Source organism: Anomaloglossus baeobatrachus, chromosome 1 (genome assembly GCF_048569485.1).
Source record: "Anomaloglossus baeobatrachus isolate aAnoBae1 chromosome 1, aAnoBae1.hap1, whole genome shotgun sequence".
NCBI lineage: Eukaryota > Metazoa > Chordata > Amphibia > Anura > Aromobatidae > Anomaloglossus > Anomaloglossus baeobatrachus.
This window is the reverse complement of record NC_134353.1, coordinates 506,146,469-506,166,823: the sequence shown is the minus strand read 5'-3', so window position 1 is coordinate 506,166,823 and position 20,355 is coordinate 506,146,469. Positions and strand designations below refer to the sequence as shown.

The 20,355-nt window shown below is 49.0% G+C and overlaps 1 protein-coding gene across 3 annotated transcripts in view; it reads right to left on the bottom strand.

Annotated features, from left to right (window-relative positions):
• The window catches only part of SUSD1 (sushi domain containing 1), a 404,984-nt gene that overhangs the window by 157,422 nt on the left and 227,207 nt on the right, over positions 1–20,355 (bottom strand). For all 3 annotated transcript variants that reach the window (XM_075316004.1, XM_075316016.1, XM_075316010.1), the window contains exon 20: positions 1,171–1,261. In XM_075316004.1, the coding sequence (XP_075172119.1) occupies positions 1,171–1,261 (91 nt within the window). The remainder of the gene's footprint in view (positions 1–1,170; positions 1,262–20,355) is intronic.

The window sequence follows — 20,355 nt, the reverse complement described above, 5'->3', positions numbered from 1 at the left end:
TTGTATATTGACAGTATGCTGCTTATCAGAGGAAAGGATATGGTCTGACGACTTGGCATGAGGAAGCTAATCACAGCAATGTCTTTGTGATAAAACCTTCACTGTATGTAAACAACAGCACACAGCTTAAGAAATGGCACATCACAGAAATCCTTCAACCTTTATCTCCTGCTGTCTTCAGATTACATAGCAAAAACCTGCTGACATAATCCCTTTAAACCTGGATTCACAAGATCATATGGCAGCCAATGCGAGTGCATCTGCTGCAATATGCTAATGATACTCGGCTCTTGCTCTGTTGCCAGCGTGAGCCGAGTGTCATACAACTTTGATCCAATCCTGAGATCGGATCACAGCTGCGGAGGAGAGGGAGGGATTACTCTCCCCATCTCTTCCATTATAAGCTGATGCGATTTTCGCACTGCACTTGGATATCATTAGAGTGCAGTCCGATGTTTCTCTCGCACCCATAGACTTGTATGGGTGTGGGTGATACATCTCTTGCTGACAATCGCAGCATGCTGCAACTTTTCGCTCATCCAGAATCTGGATGAGAAGAAAGCTGACCATCTGCTCTCCCTCGTTGACTAACATTGGTCCGAGTGCAATGCGAGATTTTCTGGGCATGATACTGACTGGGAATATCATACTGTGTTGGAGTCTAAGCGGGATTATACTGTGTTGGGTGTCGCTGTGGTGACTTATACTGTGTTGTGGGCACTATGACATCATAGTTTGCTGGGGGAACTGTGAGTTCATCATACTATGTAAGTGGTGATTACTGTGGAGATAATTTGCTTTGGGAAATTCACTGTGGAGGTATCATATTATGTGTGGGATGGAATTTTCGTTGGCCATGAAAGGGAATCATAGTGGATGAGCACCTATAGGGGATTCAAGAGGTGTACAATTACTGTGCTGGTGCTACAATACATACATTTCTTTCCCTGACTTTAAAAGTTGGGAGGTATATGCTTCTGAGACTGCACCTATTTACCTACTCTGCCAAACATTTTTTGGGTAGAGCTGGGGAGGGGATTGTAGGGGGCAAATAGGACATTTGCTATGGGGCCCATGATTTATATGCATTCTACTGGTAAGGTAGATAACATGTTTAATCCCCTTATACAAGAAATGAATGTAGTCTTATAACATTGGATGGACACTTACCTGATTGGTCCATTTCTATCATTCCTCTGAAAACTAATTTTTGGCAACAGACCGTGAGCTGGCACAATTTTCAGTTTCGGAAGAGCTGCATCTGAACATGGATAATATATATTAAGATTTCTTCAAGAAACCAATGCCAAAGAACAAACAAGCTGCTCTAAGATCATAGGAAATATACTTTTTGCTACACATAATCACAAACGAATAGTTCATGTTTATGTCACAGCATATCGATGTTCTCAAAGCTGCAGTAACAATATTTGTGCTATTGGCAACACTTCCAATGGGCGATTGCCCAGCATTCCCAGGGCATGCTGGATGGCATGAACTTAGAATCCATCTCTGACGACCACTAAAGGGGTTGTTCAGTGAAAAGTTATACCCTATTCCTGTGATAACTTGTTGAATGTAGAGGTCCAACCGCTGGGATCCACACTGTTATCCCGTTACAATGGAGGTGGAGAATGAATGAAGCAGCGGTCATACATCTGATCTCCTGTTCCACTTTGTAGAGGGAATAAGGCTATGTGCCCATGTTGCTTTTTTTATGTGCTTTTTTTTCTGCACACAAATATGTATTGACAGGAAAAAACACAGCAGAAAAAATGTATCATTTTTTTAATTGCGTTTGTGCTTTTTTTCATATTCATTTTTTTCCTGCTTCTTTTTGTGCTTTTTTTAGTCATTAAGATCATGGGAGTTCCTACGCTGTACCCCTACGATCACCGCTGGGTCTTCGATTGATGTTACAGCCGAAACCCAGTTCTCACTGCCTGGAGCAGTACCCGCATCACTCCCGGCAGTTTAACCCCCTAAATGCTGTGATTAGTGCAATTGCAGCATTCAGGAGGCAGGGAGAGAAATTGCTTACCTTTCCTTGGTGATCAGGTCCCTGTAATTCGATCACAGGGACCCTAATGCTGCCATAGTAACCCTGGGTCAGCACCATGATGACCCCGGGTTACTGAGCTAAAGAGAGCCTCACACACCATGCTGTATACATGGTGTGTGAGGCAAAGTGCTGAAATATAATCCACTGTAGTGATAAAGCATTGCAGTAAATAATAGAAACACAGGGGGGAAAAAAGCAGAAACAACTGACACTCTGCATCTGCAAAGAAAAAAGCAGCACGTGTGAACAGCAAGTCAGAATTCTCATAGACTTTGCTGGGATGCTTTTTCCTTGCTTTTAATGATTAAAACAAAATAAAATAAAAAAAACCCCACGTGTGCACATAGCCTATAAGTTCCCTGTCAGAGGATAAAAGTTCCCCGTCGTGCCTATTGGTGCTGATTCCTCCATTCGGTTCCCCATTAATCAGTAAGTTGTGTATAGGTAATAACTTGTTTCCATCAGATACTCTCTTTAGCTATACAAAAAAATCACTTTTCTACTTCTGTCGGACTAAAGACTACCATGATCAGCCCCGTCATGGTCTCCTGATGGCGCATCTTCCACTAGTTCTTAAAAAACTATTAGTTCTTAAATTTCATTAGTTAATTCCATTAGTTCCATTAATTCCATTAGTTCTTAAAAAAGAATCAACATCATGCTAAAGCTATAAACCCCAACTTTGTGTTGTATTTTTCCAGTATCATTTGAGAATTGTAGATTGTATTGTTACTCATACAGATTATATTAATGCACAGCGCCATCTAGTGTACAATTAGTTGCTGTACCATTTTAGCCGGACCACACATGGTGATAGTAACAAACGTCTGCTATCATTTTAGAACATCTGATATCTCGGTACTCTCTTTAAGAAGTCAAGAATGCTTCTTATAAGAAGTAATGATAGTTGTTTAGCCACTTTATGAAGATCTAAGACTCTGATGAAATTATTACTTATAGATATCTATCTTTTATAACTGAATGCTTATTACTTCACTGAATAATTTCCTTTCTTAATCTGAATCATTAAGTAGATATCATGTTATGCCCTCCCATTATATAGAAATATAGTTGCACAGCAAGCTAAAAAGTAGATTCGTGTTAATAAGCTTTATTTGTAGCAATCCGATGTGCCAGTCATGAGAAATCTAGCATAGCTGTCATGTTTGGAAGTGCCACAAGGGGGCGTCAAAGCACTGGAAAGAAACAACTCAAGTCCATTGACACACCCCCAGTGCACTACCGGCCTGATTTGCATATGATTTCTCACTACGGTCACATAGGATCTCTCAGATCAGATCTCTGCTAAAAGCGCAGCCCCACAGCTACTTCCATATGTAAAATCGTGCTGGCAGACTTGTGCCCAGTGCTACTAAATTATAATGTATCTGATATTTGAAAACCGTAAGATGTTATTTTATTGGTTGCAAAAATGAAAATGCATTAATCCAGAAATTCATGAAAGATGAGAAATCATAGCTAGGCATTTAAGAGAGCCACAACTTTATTTTTAATGTATAACGATCGGGGGCACTACTGTTGGGTTCTGACACTGGAATGACCCTGGAAAGTTTTTTAAGGCTGTGTTCTCATGCAGCTTTTTTTTTTTTTTTATACATATTAAAAGCTGCTTTTAAGATATGAGATTTCAGACAGGGGCAGACATATTGGTGCAAACAGGTCAGGAGACTGCATAGAACTGCAAAGGGCCCCTATATAGTTCTTGAACAAGGGCCATTTTCTGTCTGTGTCTCATACAGAAATCTCACACATATGCTTGTTTTTTTTCTTTAACTGAATATAAAAATTGTAGTGGTTATTAAATCTGTAGCATATCCATTCTTTTAGCATTTTTTTAGCTTTTTTCACCCATAGAGGATAACACAAAAGCATGTACGCACCTCCTATTTTCGTAAATATTTTATTACATCTTTTCATGGGACAACACTAAATATACACTTTGGTACAATGTACAGTATTCAGTGTACAGCTTATCTATCAGTGTAAATTTGGTGTGCCCTCTTAATAACTCAGCACACAGCCATTAATGTCTAAACTGCTGGCAACATTAGTATTATAAGGTCTCAGATGTGAATGGGAAGCAGGTGTGTACATTTGGTGTTATCGCTCACACACTCATACTGGTCACTGTAAGTTCAAAGTGACACCTCATGCCATGTTCAGCATCCAGTGACCCATACGAGAGTGTGTGTGAGCAATAACCCCAAAGTTAATGTCGCGGGCGGAAGGGACGCGCTCGCCACGCTCGGGTCCGGGGCTTCTGCTGCTGCTGCTCAGTGGCTCGAGCGGTGGACCGGACCCGGGGACTCGAGCAGCGCTCCTCACCCGTGAGTGAAAGGGAGGTGGTTTGGTTAGGGAGATTGTTCGTGACGCCACCCATGGGTCGTGGTGATAATGGCACCACCGCTGCTGGTAACGGGGATCCCGGGAGAGATGGTAGGGTGCAGCTGAGATGTTGTCCCCTCCGTGGGCAGGGGTTGGTGATCCCGGGGCCCGATGGTGTAATGGGGAGGCTGGATGGCTGGGGTGCAGGGACTGCGCGGCGCGGTGCCGGACGGCACTGGTGTACTCACTCAGACAATCACTGACAGAGTCTCTGATAAACCAAAACGGCCGGATGGGCGGGTACCGCAGCCGGCTGCCGTGTTGTTGTTGTGCTCTACCCAGATGGCTGATGGTGGCTGTCTTTCCCTGCACCTTTGAAAATGTTCTTGACTACTGTGGTTGCCCACCGGTAGTCCGCTCCCCGGCATATAGGTGCCGTAGGAGCCCGTTTTGCCCGCAGGCACTGGCCCTTGGATCTCTAGCCTGTGGCGGTGGCTGTATACCCTCTCTGGGTGGACGGTTGCCTTCAATCGGGACTTGGTAGTTGGGAAACCCCTGGGGTTCCTGTCACATTCGGATTTGACTATTGACGGCGGCTCCAAGCCTGGTCGGGGTCCGATGGCCCTGCCTTTGTGCTTAGCTTCACTCCGTTCCCCGGTCCGGTACCGGCGGGCCGACGCCCGACCCCGGTCCTTACGTCTCTGCGGAGTTCCACTAACTCCTGCAGACGGCCACCACCGTCTGCCACCCTTGCTGTTAGTGTCTGGGCTCCTACCCAGACACCCAAGTGTTCACTCCTCTCACCTCCAAAACTGATCTGACACTTTTCCCGCCTCCAGGCCTGTGAACTCCTTGGTGGGTGGGGCCAACCGCCTGGCTCCGCCCCACCTGGTGTGGACATCAGACCCTGGAGGGAGGCAACAAGGGTTTTGTGTTTGGCTGCTGTAACTGCCTAGGGTGGGGGTGTGTATGTTGGTATGTTTGTGACTACCTGGCTAGTCTAGGGCGTCACACTCCCCCTTGGTAAAATGCAGACTGTCCGCGGGCTGCCCGTCCATCACCAGTTTTATTTTTGTTCAAAAACTGTAAAAGATAAATAACAGGTAAAACGGTAAACATTTAAAACATAAGCATTTTCTTCAGGTCACCTTAAACATTGCACATATAAACATTTTTATTAAACGGACGGGTTCAGGGTCATCCGCTCTCCTACCTAAATAACCTGATCCTTGATGCTGCCCCTAAGAAACAGGCAGCACCCCTTTTCCCCAGTCCAGACCCAGGTTACCCGAGCGGGAACGGATACGGTGTCTCGCACCCGGCTGTCACTTCAGCGGACCCCACATCCAGGGGGACCCATGAACCCCAGAAGATGGCCACCGGTCCTGGTGGTGGCCGGGCCCCAGCCTCCTCTGCTGCGGGCCCTTCCTCCAATCTGACTCTCCGGAGGCGGCACGGAACGGAAACCAGCCCACTAAATTATTTACAGGCCCACAAGTTCGTGGGTGGCCTGCCAGTTCTCGGCCATGTCCATGAGCAGTTTCTCATGCATACGGTAAACACATAGGATCCCTCCGGGGACAACTTGCCGGCAACGGCCAGGATAATCAAGTAGACAATCAGATGAAGCTTCGGTTGGATTATTTTTCATTCATTCATTCAAACTGCTGAGGGTCCCAACGGGGACAACTTGCTTGCAACGGAGGACCGCTGCCATTACTGGAGGTCACCATCGCCACTTCCTCCGGATCCGCCTTGGGACTGTACCGTGGAGGAGGTGACCGGGGCTGCTCGAGGTCATCATGGCTCACCCTTCTCTGGACATCCAGGGCGAACCAGCCCCTCTCTCCCAGGTGGCAGGTATAGGTGACCAACTCACTCGCACAGAGGTCACTCTTCGGATGGCCCAGGGGCAGCTGGCTGTGCACACATCGCCTGGAGAAGAACGCCTCGACCCCCAGGCTTGGCTCGTGAATAAACCCCCATCCACGCCGGGGGTAGAACTGCTGGACTTGACCTTGAAAGATCGGGCCCCGAGCTTCGGGAGAGGCCCTCCGGAGAGCGTCCTTTGCCTCTACAGTGCGGGCCAGGATAGCAGCCTTCTCTTTCTCCCGGGCCTCTAAACTTGGCCCATCAGGTTTGGCTGCCGTTCCCAACATGGCGGCTCCTCTAGCGCGGAGGTTGGGCCCAGCTGGTACCCCCCCATGCGGGCCACGACCGGCATCCTCTGGGTAGGGGGGCACTGCTGTGTTGCGGCCTGTTTTGTTGCCTTGCAGCGGCAACCCTCCACAGCCTCAGCGGAGGCCCGGAGCTTGGGAGCGGTCAGCGTCACTTTCCGGGCTCGAGGCGGGCTATCTTCCACCTCTGTACTGGCCGGGCGGACTGCCGGGGCCTCTTCGGGTGCGGCCACTTTCAGGCTGGATGTCTCCCTTTTGGGGAGCGGCACCCTCCAGGGGAGCGGGGTCGGTGCTGGCCGGGCAAGCTGTCGTCTGCGGGCAGCGCTTGCAGGTGGATCTTCGCGGGTGGGAGCGATGTCATCTGTTTCCGGGTTCGGGAGCAGCGGGCCGACCAGCGGGGTGGCACCGACCAACACGGGCAGCGGGGAACGCAGCAAGCTGAGCGGGGGCAGACCGGGCCCCTCGGCCGCAGCGACCAGTCCCTCCGGGACACAGGGGCGTGGGTAACTCACCCGCTCCTCCGACTCTGCTTTCGCCTCACGGGCCTGCACGGTCATCACCACTTCCACCATTCCAGCCTTCCATTCTTGCACAAGGAGCTGGAGCCGGGTATGCAGCCTGCAGCTTAACTGTGCCACCCGAGCTTCCACCCACGCCGCTGTTCCGGGCGTGGGCCTGCTGTACGGAACGAATATCCCGCTTGCTCGGCCTCCAGGAACGGAATATGTTTCAGGGTCCTGGCGTCCCCGCTTCCTATGCCCTTGGCTACATTAGGCATGCTTTCACCCGCCCCCCCTTGGTTCTTTCCAGCCCTTCCGCTTGTTGGGGGCGGGGCTTCGCTTTCGCGCCTTCCCTGCTTGGGGAAGACGCTCGAGCGGGAGATTTTCGCGCCAAAGATGGCGGCGCTTTAAATTTTTCGGCCGGACGCCGCCGGCGGAGACCACAAGGCGCACTCCTACTGGTAAGTAGATCAGTTCTATCCTGTTCGCAGACGCCAAGTTGTCGCGGGCAGAGGGGACGCGCTCGCCACGCTCGGGTCCAGGGCTTCTGCTGCTGCTGCTGCTCAGTGGCTCGAGCGGTGGACCGGACCCGGGGACTCGAGCAGCGCTCCTCACCCGTGAGTGAAAGGGAGGTGGTTTGGTTAGGGAGATTGTTCGTGACGCCACCCATGGGTCGTGGTGATAATGGCACCACCGCTGCTGGTAACAGGGATCCCGGGAGAGATGGTAGGGTGCAGCTGAGATGTTGTCCCCTCCGTGGGCAGGGGTTGGTGATCCCGGGGCCCGATGGTGTAACGGGGAGGCTGGATGGCTGGGGTGCAGGGACTGCGCGGCGCGGTGCCGGACGGCACTGGTGTACTCACTCAGACAATCACTGACAGAGTCTCTGGTAGAGATGAGCGAACCGGTCGCGGTTCGGCTCGAGGTTGGTTCGCCGAACGGACCTCCCGTTCGAGTTCGGTTCGTCGAACGTTCGACGAACCGAACTCGAACTGCATAGGAAACAATGGCAGGCAATCACAAACACAGAAAAACACCTAGAAAACACCCTCAAAGGTGTCCAAAAGGTCACAAACAACTCACAACACATGGGAAAGTGACAAGGACATATACTCATGCGAAAACAAAAGAGCTGGACAAGGAAAAAGAGGAGGACACACAGATATATGAGTATATGCAAGGAAACATCGATTCCATTAATGTGCAACTTGAGCCCTGCTCATTCTTGGCTTCCAATCTTGATAAATTGCCTGAGCTCGCCACGTACGTCTTGGGGATCTTGTCGTGTCCTGCAGCCAGCGTTCTCTCGGAACCTGTCTTCAGTGCTGCTGTGGGTCTGCTGGCAGATAAGCACACGTGTCTGTCCACTGACAATGTGGACATGGCTCTCAGAGGACTTTTCTTCCCCTGGGTCAGCCAGGGGACGGGAAAGGCACGCGTATTTTTGAGAGTGCTTCATGCAAAGCATCTTTTTCTTTTTCAAAAGGGAGCTCAACCGATGCCAGTCAAGTGGGGTGTGTGTGGCCCAGTGAGTGGCAACCAGGGAGACTGTGGTTGGAGTCCCCTCGCTGTGTCTCTAAAAGAACCAAGATGAACAAGTCATGGCTCTCAGAGGACTTTTCTTCCCCTGGGTCAGCCAGGGGACGGGAAAGGCACGCGTATTTTTGAGAGTGCTTCATGCAAAGCATCTTTTTCTTTTTCAAAAGGGAGCTCAACCGATGCCAGTCAAGTGGGGTGTGTGTGGCCCAGTGAGTGGCAACGAGGGAGACTGTGGTTGGAGTCCCCTCGCTGTGTCTCTAAAAGAACCAAGATGAACAAGTCATGGCTCTCAGAGGACTTTTCTTCCCCTGGGTCAGCCAGGGGACGGGAAAGGCACGCGTATTTTTGAGAGTGCTTCATGCAAAGCATCTTTTTCTTTTTCAAAAGGGAGCTCAACCGATGCCAGTCAAGTGGGGTGTGTGTGGCCCAGTGAGTGGCAACGAGGGAGACTGTGGTTGGAGTCCCCTCGCTGTGTCTCTAAAAGAACCAAGATGAACAAGTCATGGCTCTCAGAGGACTTTTCTTCCCCTGGGTCAGCCAGGGGACGGGAAAGGCACGCGTATTTTTGAGAGTTCTTCATGCAAAGCATCTTTTTCTTTTTCAAAAGGGAGCTCAACCGATGCCAGTCAAGTGGGGTGTGTGTGGCCCAGTGAGTGGAAACGAGGGAGACTGTGGTTGGAGTCCCCTCGCTGTGTCTCTAAAAGAACCAAGATGAACAAGTCATGGCTCTCAGAGGACTTTTCTTCCCCTGGGTCAGCCAGGGGACGGGAAAGGCACGCGTATTTTTGAGAGTGCTTCATGCAAAGCATCTTTTTCTTTTTCAAAAGGGAGCTCAACCGATGCCAGTCAAGTGGGGTGTGTGTGGCCCAGTGAGTGGAAACGAGGGAGACTGTGGTTGGAGTCCCCTCGCTGTGTCTCTAAAAGAACCAAGATGAACAAGTCATGGCTCTCAGAGGACTTTTCTTCCCCTGGGTCAGCCAGGGGACGGGAAAGGCACGCGTATTTTTGAGAGTGCTTCATGCAAAGCATCTTTTTCTTTTTCAAAAGGGAGCTCAACCGATGCCAGTCAAGTGGGGTGTGTGTGGCCCAGTGAGTGGCAACGAGGGAGACTGTGGTTGGAGTCCCCTCGCTGTGTCTCTAAAAGAACCAAGATGAACAAGTCATGGCTCTCAGAGGACTTTTCTTCCCCTGGGTCAGCCAGGGGACGGGAAAGGCACGCGTATTTTTGAGAGTGCTTCATGCAAAGCATCTTTTTCTTTTTCAAAAGGGAGCTCAACCGATGCCAGTCAAGTGGGGTGTGTGTGGCCCAGTGAGTGGCAACGAAGGAGACTGTGGTTGGAGTCCCCTCGCTGTGTTTCTAAAAGACCCAAAATGAACAAATCATGGCTCTCAGAGGACTTTTCTTCCCCTGGGTCAGCCAGGGGACGGGAAAGGCACGCGTATGTTTGAGAGTGCTTCATGCAAAGCATCTTTTTCTTTTTCAAAAGGGGGCTCAACCGATGCCAGTCAAGTGGGGTGTGTGTGGCCCAGTTAGTGGAAACGAGGGAGACTGTGGTTGGAGTCCCCGCGCTGTGTCTCTAAAAGAACCAAGATGAACAAGTCATGGCTCTCAGAGGACTTTTCTTCCCCTGGGTCAGCCAGGGGACGGGAAAGGCACGCGTATTTTTGAGAGTGCTTCATGCAAAGCATCTTTTTCTTTTTCAAAAGGGAGCTCAACCGATGCCAGTCAAGTGGGGTGTGTGTGGCCCAGTGAGTGGAAACGAGGGAGACTGTGGTTGGAGTCCCCTCGCTGTGTCTCTAAAAGAACCAAGATGAACAAGTCATGGCTCTCAGAGGACTTTTCTTCCCCTGGGTCAGCCAGGGGACGGGAAAGGCACGCGTATTTTTGAGAGTGCTTCATGCAAAGCATCTTTTTCTTTTTCAAAAGGGAGCTCAACCGATGCCAGTCAAGTGGGGTGTGTGTGGCCCAGTGAGTGGCAACGAGGGAGACTGTGGTTGGAGTCCCCTCGCTGTGTCTCTAAAAGAACCAAGATGAACAAGTCATGGCTCTCAGAGGACTTTTCTTCCCCTGGGTCAGCCAGGGGACGGGAAAGGCACGCGTATTTTTGAGAGTGCTTCATGCAAAGCATCTTTTTCTTTTTCAAAAGGGAGCTCAACCGATGCCAGTCAAGTGGGGTGTGTGTGGCCCAGTGAGTGGCAACGAAGGAGACTGTGGTTGGAGTCCCCTCGCTGTGTTTCTAAAAGACCCAAAATGAACAAATCATGGCTCTCAGAGGACTTTTCTTCCCCTGGGTCAGCCAGGGGACGGGAAAGGCACGCGTATGTTTGAGAGTGCTTCATGCAAAGCATCTTTTTCTTTTTCAAAAGGGGGCTCAACCGATGCCAGTCAAGTGGGGTGTGTGTGGCCCAGTTAGTGGAAACGAGGGAGACTGTGGTTGGAGTCCCCTCGCTGTGTCTCTAAAAGAACCAAGATGAACAAGTCATGGCTCTCAGAGGACTTTTCTTCCCCTGGGTCAGCCAGGGGACGGGAAAGGCACGCGTATTTTTGAGAGTGCTTCATGCAAAGCATCTTTTTCTTTTTCAAAAGGGAGCTCAACCGATGCCAGTCAAGTGGGGTGTGTGTGGCCCAGTGAGTGGAAACGAGGGAGACTGTGGTTGGAGTCCCCTCGCTGTGTCTCTAAAAGAACCAAGATGAACAAGTCATGGCTCTCAGAGGACTTTTCTTCCCCTGGGTCAGCCAGGGGACGGGAAAGGCACGCGTATTTTTGAGAGTGCTTCATGCAAAGCATCTTTTTCTTTTTCAAAAGGGAGCTCAACCGATGCCAGTCAAGTGGGGTGTGTGTGGCCCAGTGAGTGGAAACGAGGGAGACTGTGGTTGGAGTCCCCTCGCTGTGTCTCTAAAAGAACCAAGATGAACAAGTCATGGCTCTCAGAGGACTTTTCTTCCCCTGGGTCAGCCAGGGGACGGGAAAGGCACGCGTATTTTTGAGAGTGCTTCATGCAAAGCATCTTTTTCTTTTTCAAAAGGGAGCTCAACCGATGCCAGTCAAGTGGGGTGTGTGTGGCCCAGTGAGTGGCAACGAGGGAGACTGTGGTTGGAGTCCCCTCGCTGTGTCTCTAAAAGAACCAAGATGAACAAGTCATGGCTCTCAGAGGACTTTTCTTCCCCTGGGTCAGCCAGGGGACGGGAAAGGCACGCGTATTTTTGAGAGTGCTTCATGCAAAGCATCTTTTTCTTTTTCAAAAGGGAGCTCAACCGATGCCAGTCAAGTGGGGTGTGTGTGGCCCAGTGAGTGGAAACGAGGGAGACTGTGGTTGGAGTCCCCTCGCTGTGTCTCTAAAAGAACCAAGATGAACAAGTCATGGCTCTCAGAGGACTTTTCTTCCCCTGGGTCAGCCAGGGGACGGGAAAGGCACGCGTATTTTTGAGAGTGCTTCATGCAAAGCATCTTTTTCTTTTTCAAAAGGGGGCTCAACCGATGCCAGTCAAGTGGGGTGTGTGTGGCCCAGTTAGTGGCAACGAAGGAGACTGTGGTTGGAGTCCCCTCGCTGTGTTTCTAAAAGACCCAAAATGAACAAATCATGGCTCTCAGAGGACTTTTCTTCCCCTGGGTCAGCCAGGGGATGGGAAAGGCACGCGTATTTTTGAGAGTGCTTCATGCAAAGCATCTTTTTCTTTTTCAAAAGGGAGCTCAACCGATGCCAGTCAAGTGGGGTGTGTGTGGCCCAGTGAGTGGAAACGAGGGAGACTGTGGTTGGAGTCCCCTCGCTGTGTCTCTAAAAGAACCAAGATGAACAAGTCATGGCTCTCAGAGGACTTTTCTTCCCCTGGGTCAGCCAGGGGACGGGAAAGGCACGCGTATTTTTGAGAGTGCTTCATGCAAAGCATCTTTTTCTTTTTCAAAAGGGAGCTCAACCGATGCCAGTCAAGTGGGGTGTGTGTGGCCCAGTGAGTGGCAACGAGGGAGACTGTGGTTGGAGTCCCCTCGCTGTGTCTCTAAAAGAACCAAGATGAACAAGTCATGGCTCTCAGAGGACTTTTCTTCCCCTGGGTCAGCCAGGGGACGGGAAAGGCACGCGTATTTTTGAGAGTGCTTCATGCAAAGCATCTTTTTCTTTTTCAAAAGGGAGCTCAACCGATGCCAGTCAAGTGGGGTGTGTGTGGCCCAGTGAGTGGAAACGAGGGAGACTGTGGTTGGAGTCCCCTCGCTGTGTCTCTAAAAGAACCAAGATGAACAAGTCATGGCTCTCAGAGGACTTTTCTTCCCCTGGGTCAGCCAGGGGACGGGAAAGGCACGCGTATTTTTGAGAGTGCTTCATGCAAAGCATCTTTTTCTTTTTCAAAAGGGAGCTCAACCGATGCCAGTCAAGTGGGGTGTGTGTGGCCCAGTGAGTGGAAACGAGGGAGACTGTGGTTGGAGTCCCCTCGCTGTGTCTCTAAAAGAACCAAGATGAACAAGTCATGGCTCTCAGAGGACTTTTCTTCCCCTGGGTCAGCCAGGGGACGGGAAAGGCACGCGTATTTTTGAGAGTGCTTCATGCAAAGCATCTTTTTCTTTTTCAAAAGGGAGCTCAACCGATGCCAGTCAAGTGGGGTGTGTGTGGCCCAGTGAGTGGAAACGAGGGAGACTGTGGTTGGAGTCCCCTCGCTGTGTCTCTAAAAGAACCAAGATGAACAAGTCATGGCTCTCAGAGGACTTTTCTTCCCCTGGGTCAGCCAGGGGACGGGAAAGGCACGCGTATTTTTGAGAGTGCTTCATGCAAAGCATCTTTTTCTTTTTCAAAAGGGAGCTCAACCGATGCCAGTCAAGTGGGGTGTGTGTGGCCCAGTGAGTGGAAACGAGGGAGACTGTGGTTGGAGTCCCCTCGCTGTGTCTCTAAAAGAACCAAGATGAACAAGTCATGGCTCTCAGAGGACTTTTCTTCCCCTGGGTCAGCCAGGGGACGGGAAAGGCACGCGTATTTTTGAGAGTGCTTCATGCAAAGCATCTTTTTCTTTTTCAAAAGGGAGCTCAACCGATGCCAGTCAAGTGGGGTGTGTGTGGCCCAGTTAGTGGAAACGAGGGAGACTGTGGTTGGAGTCCCCTCGCTGTGTCTCTAAAAGAACCAAGATGAACAAGTCATGGCTCTCAGAGGACTTTTCTTCCCCTGGGTCAGCCAGGGGACGGGAAAGGCACGCGTATTTTTGAGAGTGCTTCATGCAAAGCATCTTTTTCTTTTTCAAAAGGGAGCTCAACCGATGCCAGTCAAGTGGGGTGTGTGTGGCCCAGTGAGTGGCAACCAGGGAGACTGTGGTTGGAGTCCCCTCGCTGTGTCTCTAAAAGAACCAAGATGAACAAGTCATGGCTCTCAGAGGACTTTTCTTCCCCTGGGTCAGCCAGGGGACGGGAAAGGCACGCGTATTTTTGAGAGTGCTTCATGCAAAGCATCTTTTTCTTTTTCAAAAGGGAGCTCAACCGATGCCAGTCAAGTGGGGTGTGTGTGGCCCAGTGAGTGGCAACGAGGGAGACTGTGGTTGGAGTCCCCTCGCTGTGTCTCTAAAAGAACCAAGATGAACAAGTCATGGCTCTCAGAGGACTTTTCTTCCCCTGGGTCAGCCAGGGGACGGGAAAGGCACGCGTATTTTTGAGAGTGCTTCATGCAAAGCATCTTTTTCTTTTTCAAAAGGGAGCTCAACCGATGCCAGTCAAGTGGGGTGTGTGTGGCCCAGTGAGTGGAAACGAGGGAGACTGTGGTTGGAGTCCCCTCGCTGTGTTATACATGCTTTTAGAAGGGCATGACATGGCTTGGAGGTTGACTTTCATAAAATGCAAACTGTTGGCTACCAAAATGCTGCCTTTCCAACAACTGTGGTTATAGGCAATGAGGAACATACTGATGAAGATGAGACGCAGATACCCGATTGGGATGACAACTTAAATATTCGGTCAGGGCAAGAAGAGGCTCGGTCTGAGGGGGAGGGGAGTGCAAACACAACAATTGATGATGAAGTTCTAGATCCCACCTACTGTCAACCCCCAGTCAGGCACTCGAGGAGGTCAACAGAGGCGGTGGAGGAGGATGCAACCGACGACGAAATTACCTTGCGCCTTCCTGGACAGAGTCGGAGCACTGGTAGCACGTCTACAACTGCATCCTCAGCCACCACTCTGCCTATGAGCATTATTCGGGGTGCATCAACAGGTCGCATGGCCTCTAAGCCTTGCCTAGCCTGTTCCTTTTTTGACATAGAAAAAGATCGCCCAAATCATGTGATATGTAAAATTTGTCATGATTCTCTTAGTAGAGGTCAAAACCTCAGCAGTTTGACAACTTCTTCCATGAATCGTCACATGAATAAATATCATAGGTCCCGGTGGGAAGCTCACTGTGCTGCAATGCGGCCTAGCGGAGCGAACCATCCACCGCCCGCCCCTTCCAGTGCATCCGCGCGCTCTTCATCTTCTAGGACTGTGGGGACAGCTGTCACACCTGTTTTTCCACGCAAAACTTCCACCACTGTAACCGCAACAGGCAGTTTGCTTGGTAGGTCGTCAGTTGGTTTGGAAGGGGAAACAAGTGAGTGTGTACAGCTCTCTCAGACATCGATAGCACCTACGTTGGATGAAGGCAACATCATGTCTCCGCCTGCACTTTCCTCACAAACCTGCATTTTTCCAGGGACACCCTACTCAACACCGTCTACACACAGCAGCCAGATCTCTGTCCCTCAGATGTGGTCAAATAAAAGGCCACTTCCTCCGACCCATGACAAAGCTAAGAGGTTGACTCTATCCCTCTGTAAGCTGTTGGCTACCGAAATGCTGCCTTTCCGCCTAGTGGACACACAGGATTTTAGAGACCTTATGTCTGTCGCTGTGCCCCAGTACCAGATGCCTAGTCGCCACTACTTCTCTAAGAAAGGTGTGCCCGCGCTACACCAGCATGTCGCACACAACATCACCGCTTCCTTGAGAAACTCTGTGTGTGAACGGGTGCATTTCACCACCGATACTTGGACCAGTAAGCATGGACAGGGACGTTACATGTCGCTGACTGGGCACTGGGTAACTATGTTGATAGATGGTGAAGGGTCTGCTGCACAAGTCTTGCCGTCCCCACGACTTGTGTGTCAATCCTCTGTCTGTCCAAGTTCCGCCACTGCTTCTGCATCCTCCACCTCATCTGGGTCCTCCACCTCCGCCCCAAGCCTGCCTGGTCAGGCCACCAGCGTTCTCACTGCGCAGAAGGAATCACGCACCCCTCATTACTATGCTGGCAGCAGAGCGCAACGGCATCAGGCGGTCTTTAGCTTGACATGTCTTGGGAATAAGAGTCACACAGCTGAGGAGTTGTGGTCAGCTCTGCGGTCCGAGTTTAATAAATGGTTGTCTCCACTCAACCTGCAGCCTGGTAAGGCCGTGTGCGACAATGCTGCAAACCTGGGTGCGGCCCTTCGCCTGGGCAAGGTGACACACGTGCCTTGTATGGCTCACGTGTTGAACCTTGTTGTCCAGCAATTTTTAACACACTATCCCGGCCTAGATGGCCTTCTGACCAGGGCACGTAAACTGTCTGCAGTGCTCACTTCCGCCGTTCAACCGCCGCAGCTGAGCGACTTGCATTGCTCCAGAAGTCTTTCGGCCTGCCGGTTCATCGCCTGAAATGCGATGTGGCGACACGCTGGAATTCAACTCTCCACATGTTACAGCGACTGTGGCAGCACCGGCGAGCCCTGGTGCAATACGTCATGATGTATAGCCTGGGCCAACGAGATGCAGAAGTGGGGCAGATCACCCTGATGGAGTGATCTCAGATCAAGGACCTATGCACCGTTCTGCACAGTTTCGACATGGCGACGAATATGTTTAGCGCTGACAATGCCATTATCAGCATGACGATTACAGTCATTTACATGCTGGAGCACACGCTAAACACTATTCGGAGTCAGGGGGTGGGACAACAGGAAGGGGAGGAACTACAGGAGGATTCATATGCGCAAGACACAACAACATCACCAAGGTCCAGACGTTCATCATCACCAACGCGGCAGGCATGGGACCATGGGGGACAGGGATCAACAAGGGCGCATGGTAGCAGGCGAGATGTTGAGGAAGGTGCAGGAGGACATGAAGATATGGAGGACGAACTGTCCATGGACATGGAAGACTCAGCGGATGAGGGAGACCTTGGTCAAAATTCAGTTGAAAGAGGTTGGGGGGAGATGTCAGAGGAAGAAAGAACGGTTAGCACCTCTATGCCACAAACACAGCGTGGACTTGGTCCGCATGGCTGCGCAAGACACATGAGTGCCTTCTTGTTGCACTACCTCCAACATGACCCTCGGATTGTCAAAATTAGAAGTGATGATGACTACTGGCTTGCCACACTATTAGATCCCCGGGACAAGTCCAAATTTTGTGACATAATTCCACCCATAGAAAGGGACGCACGTATGCTGGAGTATCAGCATAAGCTGTTACTCGATCTTAGCTCGGCTTTTACACCAAACAACCGTGCAGGTGAAGGGAGTGATTCTCCCAGTTGTAACTTGACAAACATGGGACGGCATCGTCATCTTCAACAGTCTACCCGTACCAGTAGGACCGTATCTGGTGCTGGTAACAGCAATTTTATGGAATATTTTCATAATTTTTTTAGACCCTCCTTTGCAAGGCCACCAGAGACAACAAGTCTGACACATAGTCAACGGATGGAGAGGATGATACAGGAGTATCTCCAAATGAACATCGATGCAATGACTTTGCAAATGGAGCCTTGCTCCTTTTGGGCTTCAAATCTAGAAAAATTGACAGAGCTCTCCAGTTACGCCTTGGAGATTTTGTCGTGTGCAGCTGCCAGCGTTGTCTCTGAACGTGTCTTCTTCAGTGCTGCTGGGTGTGTGCTGACAGATAAGCGCACGCGTCTGTCCAGTGACAATGTGGACACACTGACGTTCATCAAAATGAACAAGTCATGGATCCAGAAGGAATTTACTACCCCTGTGTCATCCTGGGGAGAGTAAATGCTTGTGGATTTGGAATGTGCTTGATGCAAATCAAAACATCCTGTTTGCAACTAGGGCACAAGTGCTGCCACTGATGGGGTGTCTGTGTGCCCAATGTTGGGAAAAAAGGTAGACTCCGCTTGGAGTAACCCTTGCTTGATGTGTTTTTTAAAAATGATACAAGATGAACAGATCTGAAGGCAAGATGAAGGCAACATCATGTCTCCGCCTGCACTTTTCTCACAAACCTGCATTTTTCCAGGGACACCCTACTCAACACCGTCTACAGTAGAGTAAGCAATGGCATACATAAATTCTGCATAACGATGGTAAATAGTCAGCACAATGTAATATATTATGCAGATTAAGGACCACAATATAAGACCAAATCGCTATTACAATAAGACAAAAAACGAAGAACAAGAGGCGATCAAATAGGTCTATTTATTTTTTATTATCAATAAAATGCGGACAGGTGAGGGGAGTCAAACCCGGTATACATCACTACAGTTATCATACACAAATTGTGCAGGACATTATAAAAAGTCAAGATTGTGAACACACATGCACCCTCAAAATTACAGTCTGCATAGGGTATGAAAATGTTTATTCATCAAATATCCCTTACTGATTTACTGGACTCATACATGCACATACAGAGAGTACAATATTATAGATCCAGTGGAGGTCACATGAACTACTCCAAGCTCAAACATGGACCACGTGCCCAGAGGATAAAGTATGAAACCACCATCCATAGACCGCTATGTCAAGCAGGCATCAGTGTCCATAAAGTACAATATAGATCTAAATATCTTTATATGCACATGGTAACCATATATAATAAAAGGATCTCACAAATGATTCCAAGTACAAAACATGGAGCAGCCCATGGAATGATGGCACAATTACCTAATTAGTGAGCAGAAATTACATGCTCAGCAAAAAGTAGAGCATCCATATAATACTGAAAAAATGGTGGTTGCAATGACCAATGCTCAATATCCATAAAACACATGGACCGCTCCAGGCTCAAAACATGGAACACATGCCCAGAAATTACATGACCATTCTCCATAGATCACCATATTGAAAGGGCATCAATGTAAGTCTCAATTATCCCCATATATACATGGTGACCATACAGGAATCACATAAGTGGTTCAAAATAAAGAACATAGAGCAGTCCATGAAATGATGGCACAACCACACAAAATATCCTTCATCTACTATTACAGTGTACAGAGGATAAGATATATAGGATAGGGGCACTATTCATATATTGGTGAGCAGAAATTCCATGCTCAGCAACGGAATTGAACTTCCATATGGTACTGCAATAATAATGATTACAAAGAACAGTGTTCAATATCCATAAAATACAGGAGTTGTAATTCCAATAATCCTCATATGTACACAAGCGGATTCAAGATTTGTATATAATGAGAGTACCACATGGGTTTTTCCACGCTTGAGTCAGGGAACACATGGCAATCCATGGACCAGTTATAATATGATATCCACCAATCACTCATGTAGTGCACAGGGCACGAACATCGCCCAGAACCAATTATGCAGAAAGCAGGTACATATAATAATTAACAATCCAGACTTACATGTTGCTCAGAGATGAAAACAACTGTAGTGGAATGCGCCCAATGCGCATTTCGGTGTAAACCTTCGTCAGGGGGCGTGAACTAACACGGAGGAAGTGAGGTAATTATAGGCCACCGCTCTCTTCGATTGGGCAGCAAGATGACGCACGTGGGGCCGGTCAGCCGGAAGTCCCGCCTCACAGACGCGTCATGGATACACGAGCGCCGGGGAACCCGGCGTCCAAGTAGCCATAGAGACGCGGCTGGGAGCACGAGAATCCCAGACAGGCCGCGCATGCGTACACCACAACAATACGGAGAGAGAGGAAAATATAAGGATTTGGTTACTCTGCACTGCCAAATATAAAGATTAGAGGATACAAGACAACGAAATGGTGTATATCGTAACCACACATTGCAATATAGATGTTATAACAAATTGCAAGAATGAAAGTGTTATAAACTTAGTACTCTAACATCTCAAAACAGGATTGCCACTCAATATAACTGTACAGCAACCTGCTACACAGAATCACACCAACAATATAATTAAAAATATGTCAACAGCAGGAACACCTTATGACAAAACCATCAGAAATACTCCCGATAGAATGACAAAAAGGGGTTCTATGATATTATTACAAATAGTGTGATCATGTGTAGCAGCCCGCAGCACTACATATCTCATAATGGAATCTATAAAAATTCATACTGATAGTATGACTGTATGTAACAACCCGCAACACAAATGTGTCTCATAGGGAGAACAAGAGAGATGACCAATGACCTCTCTCGACATAGAAAAAATTATCCATGTAAAGAGTACAGCTACATACAACAACCTGCAAGTATACCACAATTACAGTATATATTAATTATGTGCAAAATTTATTAGGGAGACATAAGACATAATAGCAATCGTTGAAGATCTTCACTTATGTGTAGTCCAACGGAGAATTCCTAGTATCCATTTTCCATATCAGCATTATGTGTACAGGGAACCAAATGAAAAGAGGAAGCCTAAAGAATTATAAATAAAACCAAGTTAAAAACAATTTAAAACCAAAAGAGGAGAAACCAGACTTTATAGGAAAGGAACAAAACTCATATGCTCATTGAGACCATGGGGCTGAACCGTACGCAGACGCCA